The following is a 16,449-nucleotide window of genomic DNA, read 5'->3' on the forward strand; positions in this document are numbered from 1 at the left end:
TTAATAAACACATTCAACAAAGTGACCAGAGTATGATAAATAAACAGAGCATTGTATCTGTGAAAAAAAGTTTAGACAGCTACACTAACATTTCTAGAAAATGTGCCTTGAATCAAAGTTTGCCTTTACCTCTTTATCAAAGAAGAAAAACTGGTACATACCCATGATCTCAAGAAAAACTAGTAATTAAAAAACAAAAACACTTTTCACCCTTAAAATTTATTTGTATTCCTGAGTTCCATAGGAAAAACTTATTCCTGCAAAACATGTAACCATGTATATTTTTAGCCGATGGTTGAAAAACACTGTATAAAGTCTTATTTTGTAAAACGAAAGAAAACAAGTTCCAGAAAGCTTTAATGATGAAGTCTTTGTTAATGTACTTTATACATTCTTTTTGGAACTGCCCACTACAGAAATGGAGATGTATCAATCTTACATTACAGGGGATTCAAATGACACTATTGACCCTGCTAATGGACATGACTTTTAAATTCTTTCCTGTGATGGTTATAGAGAGCTATAACAGAAACTCTATTATTTAGACCAGGGCTTGGGAACCTTTTTGGCTGAGAGAGCCATAAACACCACATATTTTATTGAATAAAATGCAATTCCGTAAGAGTCACACAATGACCCGTGTACGTTACGCATTATCCAGTAAAAATTTGGTGTTGTCCACAAGATTTTCTCAAGAAAGAGGGGAGAGGAGAGGAGAGGAAAAAAGGAGGGGGGGAATAATTTCCTTTTTTTAAAATTTTTATTTTATTTTATTTTTCTTTATTTCATTATTAATTTTTTTTAAAAAAAACAACTCTTTTCGATTTTTTATTTTTTTTATTATTTTTATTATTTTTTTTAACTTTTTATTCTTTATTAAATCTCATTAATACTATCAACAAAACCACCCTCAGATGCCATTAAGGAAGAGAAAATCGAATATCATGGATACAAAAGAAAGAGAGGTAACACAGCTAGATGAGGAAAAATCTATGGAGAAAAAATTTAATATATTGGAAACCTTGGAGCTAAATGACAGAGAATTCAAGATAGAAATCCTAAAAATTCTACGAGATATAAAAGAAAACACAAAAAGACAATTTAGGGAGCTCAGAAAACAACTCAATGAATACAAAGAATATATGTCCAAGGAAATTGAAACTATAAAAACAAATCAAACAGAGATGAAAAACTCAATTCACCAGCTAAAAAACTAAATAACAAGCTTAGCTAATAGAACAGGTCACATAGAAGAGAGGATTAATGAAATAGAAGACAAGCCACTTGAGGCACAACAGAGAGAAGAAGAAAGAGACTCAAAAATTTAAAAAAATGAGATAGCCCTACAAGAATTATCTGACTCCATCAAAAAGAATAACATAAGAATAATAGGTATATCAGAGGGAGAAGAGAGAGAAAATGGAATGGAGAACATACTCAAACAAATAAGAGATGAGAACTTCCCAAGCCTGTGGAAAGAACTAAAGCCTCAAGTTCAAGAAGCAAACAGAACTCTGAGTTTTCTTAACCCCAACAAATCTACTCCAAGGCATATCATAATGAAATTGACACAAACCAACAGCAAAGAAAAAATTCTCAAGGCAGCCAGGGAAAAGAAGAATACAACATATAAAGGAAGGCCCATTAGATTATCATCAGATTTCTCAGCAGAAACTCTACAAGCTAGAAGAGAGTGGACCCCAATATTTAAAGTCCTGAAAGAGAGGAACTTTCAGCCACGAATACTATACCCATCAAAGCTATCCTTCAAATATGAAGGAGAAATAAAAACATTCACAGATACAGAAAAGATGAGGGAATTTATCATCAGAAAACCCCCACACCAGGAATTACTAAAGGGGGTTCTCCAATCAGATACAAAGAACAAAAAAAAAAACAGAGCCACAAGTAAAAGCTCCAAGAAGAACACAATAAAACCAAATTTAAACTGTGACAACAACAAAAAGAAAGAGGGGGAGAAGATGGAGATTAACAGTAGCAAAGGACGATGGAGTGCAAAAGTACTCACAAAATAGTTCGCTACAATGAACAGGGTAGGGACCCTTTTCATTACTCAAAGGTAACCACCATTGAAAAAACCACCACAGAAGCACATGAGATAAAAAAGATAGCAACAGAGGAAAGATGTATGGAATACAACCAAATAAAAAGAAAAGATAGAAAAACGAAAGAGAAGGATCAAACAAGACAAAAAACTAACAGAAAGCAAGATATAAAATGGCAATAGGGAACTCACAAGTATCAATAATTACACTAAATGTAAACGGATTAAACTCACCAATAAAAAGGCACAGAGTAGCAGAATGGATTAAAAAAGAAAATCCAACTGTATGCTGCCTACAGGAAACTCATCTAAGTAACAAGGATAAAAACAAATTCAAAGGGAAAGGCTGGAAAATAATACTCCAAGCAAATAACATCCAAAAAAAAGCAGGTGTAGCAATACTCATATCGGATAATGCTGACTACAAGACAGAAAAAGTACTCAGAGACAAAAATGGCCATTTCATAATGGCTAAGGGGACACTGAATCAAGAAGACATAACAATTCTTAATATATATGCACCAAACCAAGGAGCACCAAAATATATAAGACAGCTACTTATTGATCTTAAAACAAAAACTGACAAAAATACAATCATACTTGGAGACCTCAATACACCGCTGACGGCTCTAGATCGGTCATCCAAACAGAGAATCAACAAAGACATAGTGGCCTTAAACAAAACACTAGAGCACCTGGATATGATAGACATCTACAGGACATTTCATCCCAAAGTGACTGAGTATACATTTTTCTCCAGTGTACATGGATCATTCTCAAGAATTGACCATATGTTGGGCCACAAAAACAACATCAGCAAATTCAGAAAAATTGAAGTTGTACCAAGCATATTTTCTGATCATAAAGCCTTGAAACTAGAATTCAACTGCAAAAAAGAGGAAAAAAATCCCACAAAAATGTGGAAACTAAACAACATACTTTTAAAAAATGAATGGGTCAAAGAAGAAATAAGTGCAGAGATCAAAAGATATATACAGACTAATGAAAATGACAATACGACATATCAGAATCTATGGGATGCAGCAAAAGCAGTGATAAGAGGGAAGTTCATATCACTTCAGGCATATATGAACAAACAAGAGAGAGCCCAAGTGAACCACTTAACTTCCCACCTTAAGGAACTAGAAAAAGAAGAACAAAGACAACCCAAAACCAGCCGAAGAAAGGAGATAATAAAAATCAGAGCAGAAATAAATGATAGAGAACAGAAAAACTATAGAAAAAATTAATAGAACAAGGAGCTGGTTCTTTGAAAAGATCAACAAAATTGACAAACCCTTGGCAAGACTTACCAAGGAAAAAAGAGAAAGAACTCATATAAACAAAATCCAAAATGAAAGAGGAGAAATCACCATGGACAACGTAGATATACAAAGAATTATTGTAGAATACTATGAAAAACTTTATGCCACTAAATTCAACAACCTAGAAGAAATGGATAAATTCCTAGAAAAATACAACCTTCCTAGACTGAGTCAAGAAGAAGCAGAAAGCCTAAACAGACCTATCAGTAGAGAAGAAATAGAAAAAACCATTAAAAACCTCCCCAAAAATAAAAGTCCAGGCCCTGACGGCTATACCAGCGAATTTTATCAAACATTCAAAGAAGACTTGGTTCCTATTCTACTGAAAGTCTTCCAAAAAATTGAAGAAGAAGCAATACTTCCAAACACATTTTATGAGGCCAACATAACCCTCATACCAAAACCAGGCAAGGATGGCACAAAAAAAGAAAACTACAGACCAATATCTCTAATGAATACAGATGCTAAAATACTAAACAAAATACTAGCAAATCGAATACAACAACATATTAAAAAAATAATACATCATGATCAAGTGGGATTCATCCCAGAATCTCAAGGATGGTTCAACATACGTAAAACGGTTAACGTAATACACCATATCAACAAAACAAAGAACAAAAACCACATGATCTTATCAATAGATGCAGAAAAGGCTTTCGATAAAATACAACACAATTTTATGTTTAAGACTCTCAACAAAATGGGTATAGAAGGAAAATATCTCAACATGATAAAGGCCATATATGATAAACCATCAGCTAACATCATATTAATGGCACTAAACTGAAGGCTTTCCCCCTTAAATCAGGAACAAGACAGGGTTGTCCACTCTCTCCACTCTTATTTAATGTGGTACTAGAGGTTCTAGCCAGAGCAATCAGACAAGACAAAGAAATAAAAGGCATCCATATCGGAAAAGAAGAAGTAAAGGTATCACTTTTTGCAGATGATATGATCCTATACATCGAAAACCCCAAAGAATCCACAAAAAGACTACTAGAAACAATAAGCCAATACAGTAAGGTCGCAGGATACAAAATTAACATACAGAAGTCAATAGCCTTTCTATATGCCAACAATGAAACAATTGAGAACGAACTCAAAAGAATAATCCCCTTCACGATTGCAACAAAAAAAATAAAATACTTAGGAATAAACATAACAAAGAATGTAAAGGACTTATATAATGAAAACTATAAACCATTGTTAAGGGAAATCGAAAAAGATATAATGAGATGGAAGAATATACCTTGTTCTTGGCTAGGAAGAATAAATAAAATCAAGATGGCTATATTACCCAAAGTAATATACAAATTTAATGCAATTCCCATCAAACTTCCAAGGATGTTTTTTAAAGAAATAGAGCAAAAAATCATCAGATTTATATGGAACTATAAAAAACCCCGAATAGCCATAGCAATCCTAAAGAAAAAGAATGAAGCTGGGGGCATTACAATACCTGACTTCAAACTATATTATAGGGCCACGACAATCAAAACAGCATGGTATTGGCAGAAAAATAGACACTCAGACCAATGGAACAGAATAGAAAGTCCAGAAATAAAACCACACATATATAGTCAAATAATTTTTGATATAGGTGCCAACAACACACAATGGAGAAAAGAAAGCCTCTTCAATAAATGGTGCTGGGAAAACTGGAAAGCCACATGCAAAAAAATGAAACTGGACTACAGTCTTTCCCCCTGTACAAAAATGAACTCAAAATGGATCAAAGATCTAAACCTAAGACCTGAAACAATTAAGTACATAGAAGAAGACATAGGTACTCAACTCATGGACCTGGGCTTTAAAGAGCATTTTATGAATTTGACTCCACAGGCAAGAGAAGTGAAGGCAAAAATTAATGAATGGGACTACATCAGACTAAGAAGTTTTTGCTCAGCAAGAGAAACTGATAACAAAATAAACAGAAAGCCAACTAAATGGGAAATGATATTTTCAAACAACAGCTCAGATAAGGGCCTAATATCCAAAATATACAAAGAACTCATAAAACTCAACAACAAACAAACAAACAATCCAATAAAAAAATGGGAAGAGGATATGAACAGACACTTCTCCCAGCAAGAAATACAAATGGCCAACAGATATATGAAAAGATGCTCATCTTCTTTAGCTATTAGAGAAATGCAAATCAAAACGGCAATGAGATATCACCTCACACCTGTTCGATTAGCTATTATTAGCAAGACAGGTAATAGCAAATGTTGGAGAGGCTGTGGAGAAAAAGGAACCCTCATACACTGTTGGTGGGAATGTAAAGTAGTACAACCATTATGGAAGAAAGTATGGTGGTTCCTCAAAAAACTGAAAATAGAACTACCTTATGACCCAGCAATCCCTCTACTGGGTATATATCCCAAAAACTCAGAAACATTGATACGGAAAGACACATGCAGCCCCATGTTTATTGCAGCATTGTTCACAGTGGCCAGGACATGGAAACAACCAAAAATCCCATCAATAGATGACTGGATAAAGAAGATGTGGCACATATACACTATGGAATACTACTCAGCCATAAGAAATGATGACATCGGAACATTTACAGCAAAATGGTGGGATCTTGATAACATGATACGAAGCGAAATAAGTAAATCAGAAAAAAACAGGAACTGCATTATTCCATACGTAGGTGGGACATAAAAGTGAAACTAAGAGACATTGATAAGAGTTTGGTGGTTACGGGGGGGAGGGGGGGATGGGAGAGGGAAAGGGGGTGGGCAGGGGCACAAAGAAAACAAGATAGAAGGTGACAGAGGACAATCTGACTTTGGGTGGTGGGTATGCAACATAATTGAACGACAAGATAACCTGGACTTGTTATCTTTGAATATATTTATCCTGATTTATTGATGTCACCCCATTAAAAAAATAAAATTATTAAAAAAAAAAAAATTTGGTGTTGTCCCGGAGGACAGCTGTGATTGGCTCCAGCTACCCGCAAACATGAACATGAGCGGTAGGAAATGAATGGACTGTAATACATGAGAACGTTTTATATTTTTAACGTTATTATTTTCTTATTAAAGATTTGTTTGCGAGCCAGATGCAGCTATCAAAAGAGCCACATCTGGCTTGCGAGCCATATGTTCCCAACACCTGAGACCAATTGCTGCTAGAAGCATGTACCACGGCTTGCAGAATTAGATATCCTATCTATAGGAACTCAGCATTTTATTCTACTTGTAGTCATCATTATTACATTTTAATCAAGTAGCATTGACTTCAACAAAAATGCAATCAATGGGTTAAAATACTCTTAAGCTATTTTTTAATAGTATAATTGAATTTTATCAAAAATAGTCAATGGATTTTGTTGGGGGAAATATAAATGCAAAATAGTCAATGGTCAGAAGGTAAATTATCGGGTGGAAAGGAGGGTAACACCACTAATTGAAATTTTTTTAACTTTGTACTCAATTTTTTTCAAATGATGAAAGAAAAGTTTTTGTTTTATTTAAAGCAATAAAAGAGGCATCAGGAGAGAAAATGGCCTAGGGATGGACCTAGGGTGTGGTTTATATTACAGGCTCAGTAAGATACACAGAAACCTCCACAAAGGAGTTCTTGAAATAAATTAGAGTGAAATATATCTATAATAGGTAAATAATAATAATAATAACAATAATAATACCTGACCAGGGGCTTGAAAAGATAACGGCTCTGACTGAAGCTTTGCAATAAGGAAATACCGTAGCCTTGAATTCGGAATGCCAAGCTAGAAATTAAAGAGATCTGTATCAACTGTTAGCACCTAGTAAAGAAACTCATACAGGTAAACATTTCATCTCTGCCATAGAAAAGTCTATTACAGTCCTGGCTAGTTGGCTTAGTGGATAGAGTATCACCTGCCATGCGGATGTCCCAGGTTCAATTCCCGGACAGGGCCTGCACATGAGATTCAAGCATCTGTTTCTCTTTCCCTCCCTCTCCCCCTTCTTTTCCTCTTCCGCTCTTGCAGCCAATGGCTCGACTGGTTTAAGTGTTGGCCCTGGGTGCTGAGGATAGCTTGGTAGATTTGAGCGTGGGCCTCAGGTGGGGGTTGCCGGGTGGATCCCAGTCAGGGCATATGTGGGAGTCTGTCTCTCTACTTCCCCTCCTCTCACTTAAAAAAAAAAATACTTTGTTACTGAGTTGTGGAAGACTTCTTTGCACAAATTCCTAAACATTTTACTGTTTTGTACCTTTATTTTGAAAGAAATATGGATGAATCTGATAAATCATATGTGCCTTGACCCGGCAAGCCCAGGGTTTTGAACCAGCGACCTCAGTGTTCCAGGTCAACGCTTTATCCACTGCGCCACACAGGTCAGGCTAATGTTTGCATTTTAATGGTATGTTCCAAGAAAAAAGGAATCAGAAAATTACCATATGTTTATTTTGTTTTCTATTTTGGATTATTTTTAAGCATTACTGAACTATAGCACACTTAGTTTAAAAATACCATATATCACATATTTTTTAAATGCACTTTTTTTCTGTGTAGAAAAATATATTCTCTATGAACCTCAAGTTATATACTTTTTCATAAAATATGCATAAATGACTCTATATGCCTGTACCAGGTCCTTTAGAAACTAAAACCCATGTCTGAAGTAATTTTAAGATTTACCTATAACATTATCCAAATAGATCCATTCTTCTTACTGATTTAAAGCCCCTTTGATAAAATTTATATAAGAGTTTATAACTGTGGTACCTACAGAGGTTGGTGATAATAGAAATTCTTGGTACTGAAAGCCGCAATTTTCTATTGTTTTTATTAACAGGTCTCTGAAAAGACATAAAGAAAAGAAAAGCTTTCACCCTATAGTTAGAAATGGGGTTCTTATATAGAATACTATATATAAAACTTAATTTTAAGTGAAACTGTATCTCCACTCAAGTTGCTGAGAAAGAGAGTAATCCTAGGTCTTTATTAAATCCAGTATGTAAGAAATTACATTTTTCCAAAAAAGACAGAGATAGTTTCTATTATAAATAAATATAGCTATCAGATAATTTATCCAAAATGGTAAGAGAATTGCTAATTGATTGATGATAAATTTGCTATGGGAATGGGAACTATCTGTAGCAAATCAGATGGGGGAACACTGGTGGAGGCAGCAGCTAAATCAAAAGCTTGGATGCTTTCTCTCCAGTGGGGCTACCATCTGAAAGTGCCCTGACACAGGACTTACTTCTTTCATCTAACTGTGTGACAGAAAATGCCTGTCCACAGGACCAACGTTTATTTTTTAATGAAATTTATTGGAGGCTCTAGCCGGTTGGCTCAGTGGTAGAGCATCAGCCCAGGGGTGTGGATGTCTTCAGGTTCAATTCTTAGTCAGGGCACACAGGAGAGGCCCCCCATCTGCTACTCCACCCCTCCCCCTCTCGCATCTCTCTCTCTCTCTCTCTCTCTCTCTCTTTTCCTCCCACCCTGAAACCAAGGCTCCATTAGGGTGAGTTGGCCCCAGGCATTGAGGATGGCTCCATGGCCTCTGCCTCAGGCGCTAAAAAATGGCTCCAACTGCAAAGGAGCAAGGGCCCCACTGGAGAAGACCATCATGCCCTAGTGGGTTTGCCGGTGGATCCTGGTAGGGGCGTATGCGGGAGTCTATCTCTGCCTCCCTTCCTCTCACTAAATTAAAAAAAAAATTTATTGGAGCAACATTGGTTAATAAAATTATATAGTCTTCAAGTGTACACTTCTATGATACATGATCCACAGACTGCATTGTGAGCCCACCACCCAAGGGCAAATCTCCTTCCATCACCATATATTTGACCACCTTTACCTTTACTACCTCCCCGTATTCCCCTTTCTGTCTGGTAACCACCATACTATTGTTTGTGCCTATGAGTTTTTGTTTGTTTATTTATTGCTTTCAGTTTTTTATCCTACATGAGTGAAATCATATGGTTCTTAACTTTTTCTGTCTGACTTATTTTGCTTAGCATGATATTCTCAAGATTCTTCAATAGATGATTGGATAAAGCTGTGGTACATATATACAATAGACATTACTCAGCCATAAGGAAAGATAAAATACTGCCATTTGTGACAACATGGATGGATCTGAAGGATCAATTCTTACTAAAAACAATTCTACTTCTAAAGAAATAGACACCAATATAATAAGCAGCTAAAATTGAGAAATACCCTTCTCATTAAAATGAGTGCTCATTCTGGAAAAATCAAACATCAGAGTGGAAGAGAATCAGTTGAACTTAACCTTGTGTTGCTTTACATTATTTATTAGTCAAAATCAATAATAATGTATTGTTACATATATAACATGTAAAATGTCAGGATGTACATGTTCATTTTTAAGATATTTATTTCACAATAGCTCCTACTATAAAATATACTATGTCTAAGAAGAACACAGGACAAATATATTTTTTACCTTGTAGAAGATACTTCAAAACCTTTAACATTTTCTAAAAGAATATACTTCGGTAATTTTTGTAACCTAAAAAAAAAAATACAAAAACAAAAACAAATGGAATTCCAAAAATCTCATTGCTAAGAAGAAATAAAGAAAATTCTTACTTGTGGGAAATAAGAGGCAAGAAACTTTCTGAACTCTTATTTTTTTAATAAAAGAATTTTATAAGGGATGAAGACAACTCATATTTTATTCATTTTTCTCCATATTCATGGCACACCTGATAAAGTTAACATCTGTAATGTTAATTTCCATTAAGTTTATCACAAAACATGGGTTCACACAGACTCAAAGGGCTGCGCTTGCACAGAATGGTGACTCCAAGGGTTAGCACACGATCCCAGGCCATGGGCAACAGCATTTATTCACATAAGCTTCATCTGCATTAATACTATGAGCAGAGGTGATGGAATTTAGCTTTTAGGCTGTAATTCGCTGTCACTCACTGCAGTGGCAACTGTGGAATCAGCAAACATTTGCAGTTATTCTGTTGGTCACGGCAGAAGATAAACGGCACAATATCTGCAGGCAGCATGTGTAATCCACTAATCTCTATAAAATGACCAACATCACATTCTTCCAGATGCAAAGTTTTTTTTGTTTGTTTTTTTTTCAGATGCAAAGTTTTAACTTTAAGGTAAGCTTGTACAGGAATCTAAGGTTTTACCTTGGAAGGATATCTAGAATATATAAGAAGCTACTCGTTCTTGGATCAGTCACATCACCTTGAAGACCAATTCTAAGGGGAATGAAAGGGCACAAATAAGTTTATCAAGAATCTTCTCAAGACAGCAAATCACTTTTAAAAACTGAATGAATTAAATTAGTTGATCTTCACAAAAAATATGATCATCTTTTTTTTTTTTTCTTTTCTGAAGCTGGAAACGGGGAGAGACAGTCAGACAGACTCCCGCATGCGCCCGACAGGGATCCACCCGGCACGCCCACCAGGGGTAACGCTCTTCCCACCAGGGGGCGATGCTCTGCCCCTCCGGGGCGTCGCTCTGCCGCGACCAGAGCCACTCCAGCGCCTGGGGCAGAGGCCAAGGAGCCATCCCCAGCGCCCGGGCCATCCTTGCTCCAATGGAGCCCCGGCTGCAGGAGGGGAAGAGAGAGACAGAGAGGAAAGGGGGGGGGGGTGGAGAAGCAAATGGGCGCCTCTCCTATGTGCCCTGGCCGGGAATCGAACCCAGGACCTCTGCATGCCAGGCTGACGCTCTACCGCTGAGCCAACCGGCCAGGGCCAATATGATCATCTTTGTTGCTAAAATGCATTTATTCATTTTTTAAAAAGCCTTGCCTATCTAATAAACACATTTAAAATTTATTTTTACAATACCATATGCTAAAAAACTTACCTTAAGGCAAAGATAAACAAGAAGTCCACAAAGAATAACATTGCTTGATTAGGAAAGACACACACACACACACACACACACACACACACACACACACACACACACGAGCGCGCGCGCGCGCCCGCACAGAACTGCTGATGGCACCATTTGCTCTGCCTCAGATGAGACAACAAAAGTTCAGTGAATGAGCTGGTTGGGGAGGGTGACAATGTGGAGCTGATGGCACTGATGACTTATCACCATCTAAGTAGATCAGAGGAGTAGGTAAAACTAAGATAATCTTGTCCAATGTAAAAAGGAGAGACTTAAACCGAAGGCTTAATTCTATAAGCAGCAGTTGCGACTTGATTACACTAATTAGGTCAAAACAGGTCACATAAAGAGGCAGTGTTTGGACTAGCAGTTATTTCTTATAAATAAGATTTAATATAATTAACTGTCTGACCACTATGCTGTATACCTATACCTGAAACTAATATAAAATAATATTGAATGTAAACTGTACTTGAAAAATTTTTTTCCAAAAGATTCAAAATATCAAGCAGAAAGGAAGACTTGGACTTGGGCCCCAGAAGTAGAAACAGAGACTGACTAGCTTCATAGTCTTAAATAAATTACTTAATATCATGTGTCAGTTTCTCAGAACTGACAGCAGGACCAAAACAATGAGTGGCCTGAGGCTCAGACAGATTAGAGTTGATTTGAATAGATTGTTCAGAAACCTTAGGTTCTTCTCAGTCTAGCCCTCTCTTCTGAGTATTCCAAGTGAGAGTAGCAGCACTACAGAATTAGTTTCTGTTGCCATCAGCATCAGACTATATAATGGAGCTGGAGAAATCCCTATTGCCCAGTGACACTGTAGCCATCAGCAGTGCATTATTCCTGTTTGTGGTGATACTGACATAAACAAACCTACTGCACTGCCAGTCCTATGAAAGCACAGTACAGAATGCTTGATAATGATAATGCTTTCTGTACTTACTGCACTATACTTTATATCAGGGGTCCCCAAACTTTTTACACAGGGGGCCAGTTCACTGTCCCTCAGACCACTGGAGGGCCGGACTATAAAAAAACTATGAACAAATCCCTATGCACACTGCACATATTTTATTTTAAAGTAAAAAAACAAAACGGGAACAAATACAATATTTAAAATAAAGAACAAGTAAATTTAAATCAACAAACTGACCAGTATTTCAATGGGAACTATGCTCCTCTCACTGACCACCAATGAAAGAGGTGCCCCTTCCGGAAGTGCGGTGGAGGCCGGATAAATGGCCTCAGGGGGCCGCATGCGGCCTGCGGGCCGTAGTTTGGGGACCCCTGCTTTATATCATTATTTCAGAGCAGTGTTAGAACACTGAATTATAAATATGAATAGATAAAAGTGATTATTCATAAAAATTTTCAAAACTATGAAAATGCAGCTGATGGACTTCAAAGTGTCCATGCTCAAAACTATGGTACGATTTAATATAATGAGTCCTTCAAAAGTATTCTTTTTCAACAAAGAAGTATTTATTATACATACCTTGTGAATGGCTGACAGGGAGGACTCATTAAAATCATATTGAAAGATAATCTGTCAAACTCTTCTAGTGTAATGCCCTAAGGAATAAACATTTGAAAGGAAAAATGTAAAAACATGGTATAGAATGAAAAAAGAGTAAAAATACTAATATAACTAAATATATCAGAAATTATACCAGTTAATAGTTCTATTTACAATATCTCAAAGTTTATATAACACAATACTTTTCAAAACAACTTCAGTTAAACTAACTTTCCAAAGTAATCTTGTGTAGTAAACAGTTATAAAAAATTAAGTGACTTCCCCCAAGTACCAGAACCAGGCAAAGCAGAGCTGTAACACTCCGTTCTGGGTTCCTGAGTATTTCTTGCTTCCATGGTACCTCATTCTAACACTGCTGTGTCTTCCAGAGTCAAACATGGAGAACTTTATAACTAATGATTTTTAACCTAGGGTCTAAGAAAATTTTAAATACCTCTCTATCAATATATATTTTTTTATTTAGGAATGTAATATACTGACCAGTCACCATCCCTTTCATGTATGTCTCTATTAATGTGCCACCAAATGAGAAAAAGTCCTGTTTCTCAGTTTGCACAATTATTATACTGTTGTATAGTTGTGTGCAGTCAGACCTTTAAAAGAGTGTAGATAAAATTAATCAAAATAATTCCCACTGGGCTAAGCAGTCGGGAAATGTGCCATTTTGCTTCTGTTTTATATATCAGAAAATACATACTGGCAAACACAAGTCGGGTCTGCCAGTTCTCAGGAAGCACTCTTCACGTGCACGCTGTTAAGTTTACAGAAATTTAAAGCAACAAGTCCAGAATCACAGTGTTCCTGATTATGACACATTTCTAAATTTAAGTACATAAACAAAGCAGGAAAAGCTTTATTCTGAGTTTTGTAGAGACTGAGCTAACCTGGGGAACACATTAGTTGTCTCTACTTTGTAAAGTTTAAATGTACATGACTATCATTTTTAACTCATAGGCTTTTAAGTAATTCAAGATGTATATGTAAAATGAAATCATAATTAAATATTGAAAAGTTCTCAAAGCATCTCTGAACTTTGGGTTCTAAAGAAAACAATTTGAAAATCATACAACAAACAGTCTGTCAGAAAACATGAGGCACATCAGACTCCAGTAAAATAGACTGTCAGCACAGGGCCATGTGATAAACAACTTATTGATTTCGTAACTGAAATGTAGATTAAAGTTCAATTCCTAAAACTGAAGTAAAAATAAAACAACACTCTTTTACATCAGCAGCTTCCTATGTCTAGAATAGAGTTAATGTCTCTAATACAGCTAAGATATGAAAAATTACAATTTAAAAAAATTCTATAATTTTTTTTAAATTTATTGATTTTTAGAAAGAGAGAGGAAGGGAAGAAGAGCGAATGACACAGAGACAAGCACTGATTTGAAAGAAAAGCACAGTTTCATTTATTTATGTATTCATTTGGTTGTTTCTTGTATGCGCCCTGACCGGGGGATTGGACCTGCAACCTTGGCATATGGGGATGATGCTCTAACCAACTGACTCAGCTGGCCAGGGCCAGGATTCTCGAAAATAGTAACTTTTTTATAGAGCAATCCAAATGATGGAGCAGTTATGCAAAAAATAATCACACACACTATTCACATTTTTTTAACCTGGCATTCTAGGTCAATAATGTGTTGGGGTTCAAGTTATAGAGATACACAAATTATCTTTAATACAGTTGACCCTTGAATAACATGGGTATGAACTGCACAGGTCCACTTATCCACAGATCTCTTTAAAATAAATACCTGCCTGACCAGGCGGTGGTGCAGTGGATAGAGCATCGGCCTGGGATGCAGAAGACCCAGGTTCGAGACCCCGAGGTTGCCAGCTTGAATGCAGGCTCATCTGGTTTGAGCAAAAGCTCACCAGCTTGAGCCCAAGGTTGCTGGCTCGAGCAAGGGGTTACTCGGTCTGCTGAAGGCCCACGGTCAAGGCACATATGAGAAAGCAATCAATGAACAACTAAGGTGTTGCAATGTGCAGTGAAAAACAAATGATTGATGCTTCTCATCTCTCTCCGATCCTGTCTGTCTGTCCCTGTATATCCCTCTCTCTGACTCTCTCTCTGTCTCTGTAAAAAAAAAAAAAAAAAATTAAATTTAAAAAACAACAAAAAAACAAATACCTGTACTGTTTTCAAACTGCAGTTGGCAGTCCATAGATGCAGAGGGCTGACCATACACAGTGATTTACACCAGCAATTTTCAACCGTTTTCATCTCATGGCACCCATAAATTAATTACTAAAATTCTGTGGCACACCAAAAAATATATTTTTTGCTGAACTAATAAAAAAACGGTTATCATTTTGAATCATTCACACTGGAAGGCCATCGTGTTGGCTGTTGTCATTTTTGTATTTGACAAGCTAAGGGAAAAGAGATCAGTGCCCCTGACCTGTCTGGTATTGTATGTCTTAAAAATTCTTGCAACGTACCTATTGAATATTGCTGATCTATGCCATTTTACCTAGGGCACAGATCACTTGAACATCTTGTTATAAAGTACCATACGCCAGATTCTGAAAGGCACCGTACCTCACTCCATCGGGTTTATGTAGAGACACCCAATCCAGATGAATTTTGAAGAGTTTTAATAAAGGAGGAGATTTATTAAATATGCTGGCCACATATGGCTTATACCTGCAGCAGACCCAAATCGTGTGTCCCAAAAATAGTTCAGGGGCTGCTTATATACCCTTGATCACACATGGGCGGGGGAGAGCATGACATCATGGCACAAGCTGACAACATTTGTTTAGAGGATATACAGAAACATTAAGACTTTCAAGGTAACACAATCAAAGATGTTTACAAATCTTTTAGGGTTCATCTTTCCTCACTAGCCGAGAGGTATTTTACTCTCAAGATTCCAGGAAGGGGGAGGAACTACAATCAATGCAAGGTGGTATGTAAATTCTGTCTCCCATTGAAAGAGAAGTTTCTCGGTTAACCTTTATTTTAGATTTAAAACTAAATGACCCATTGTTTCTTGCAAGCTAGAAACTTCTACATTCTTCTCCCTCCCCTCCCCAAAGGAAGGACGGGACAGGAAAGCCTGACCTTTCCTCCTAGAATATCAATATTAATTTTTCAGCTTTTTGGTACCTTACAACAATCTGAAGATTTTGATATATATAGCAGGGTCCTGGAACTAATCACAGATACTGAAGGTCAACTTAAGTTTTTGGAGAGTCATGAGTTGTATATGGCCTGACCAGGCGGTGGTGCAGTGGATACAGTGTTGGACTGGGATGCGGAGAACCCAGGTTCGAGACCCCGAGGTCGCCAGCTTGAGCGCGGGCTCATCTGGTTTGAGCAAGGCTCACCAGCTTGAACCCAAGGTCGCTGGCTTGAGCAAGGGGTCACTCGGTCTGCTGAAGGCCCACAGTCAAGGGTCAAGGCACATATGAGAAAGCAATCAATGAACAACTAAGGTGTTGCAATGAAAAACTGATGATTGATGCTTCTCATCTCTCTCCATTCCTGTCTGTCTGTCCCTATCTATCCCTCTCTCTGTGTCTGTAAAAAAAAAAAAAAAAGAGTTGTATATGATGCATCAATTTGACAGAACTGGAGCCATTACTGTCTGCTGCTACAATTCTAGTGCAGATGCAAGAAAAACAGGGCCCTTGTGCTTTCTGTCTG

The 16,449-nt window shown here is 36.9% G+C and overlaps 1 protein-coding gene across 3 annotated transcripts in view; it reads right to left on the bottom strand.

Moving 5' to 3' along the window:
* Positions 1–16,449, bottom strand: part of TRDMT1 (tRNA aspartic acid methyltransferase 1) — a 58,004-nt gene that overhangs the window by 15,035 nt on the left and 26,520 nt on the right. For all 3 annotated transcript variants that reach the window (XR_010751593.1, XM_066385611.1, XM_066385610.1), the window contains 5 exons: positions 12,747–12,823; positions 10,522–10,593; positions 9,813–9,878; positions 8,124–8,193; positions 7,055–7,138 (listed from right to left, as the gene is read on the bottom strand). Coding sequence is in view for 2 of the 3 variants with exons in the window: in XM_066385610.1 (XP_066241707.1) it covers positions 7,055–7,138; positions 8,124–8,193; positions 9,813–9,878; positions 10,522–10,593; positions 12,747–12,823 (369 nt within the window). In the remaining variant the exon portion in view is untranslated. The remainder of the gene's footprint in view (positions 1–7,054; positions 7,139–8,123; positions 8,194–9,812; positions 9,879–10,521; positions 10,594–12,746; positions 12,824–16,449) is intronic.

This window comes from Saccopteryx leptura, chromosome 5 (assembly GCF_036850995.1).
Source record: "Saccopteryx leptura isolate mSacLep1 chromosome 5, mSacLep1_pri_phased_curated, whole genome shotgun sequence".
NCBI classification, from domain to species: Eukaryota; Metazoa; Chordata; class Mammalia; order Chiroptera; family Emballonuridae; genus Saccopteryx; species Saccopteryx leptura.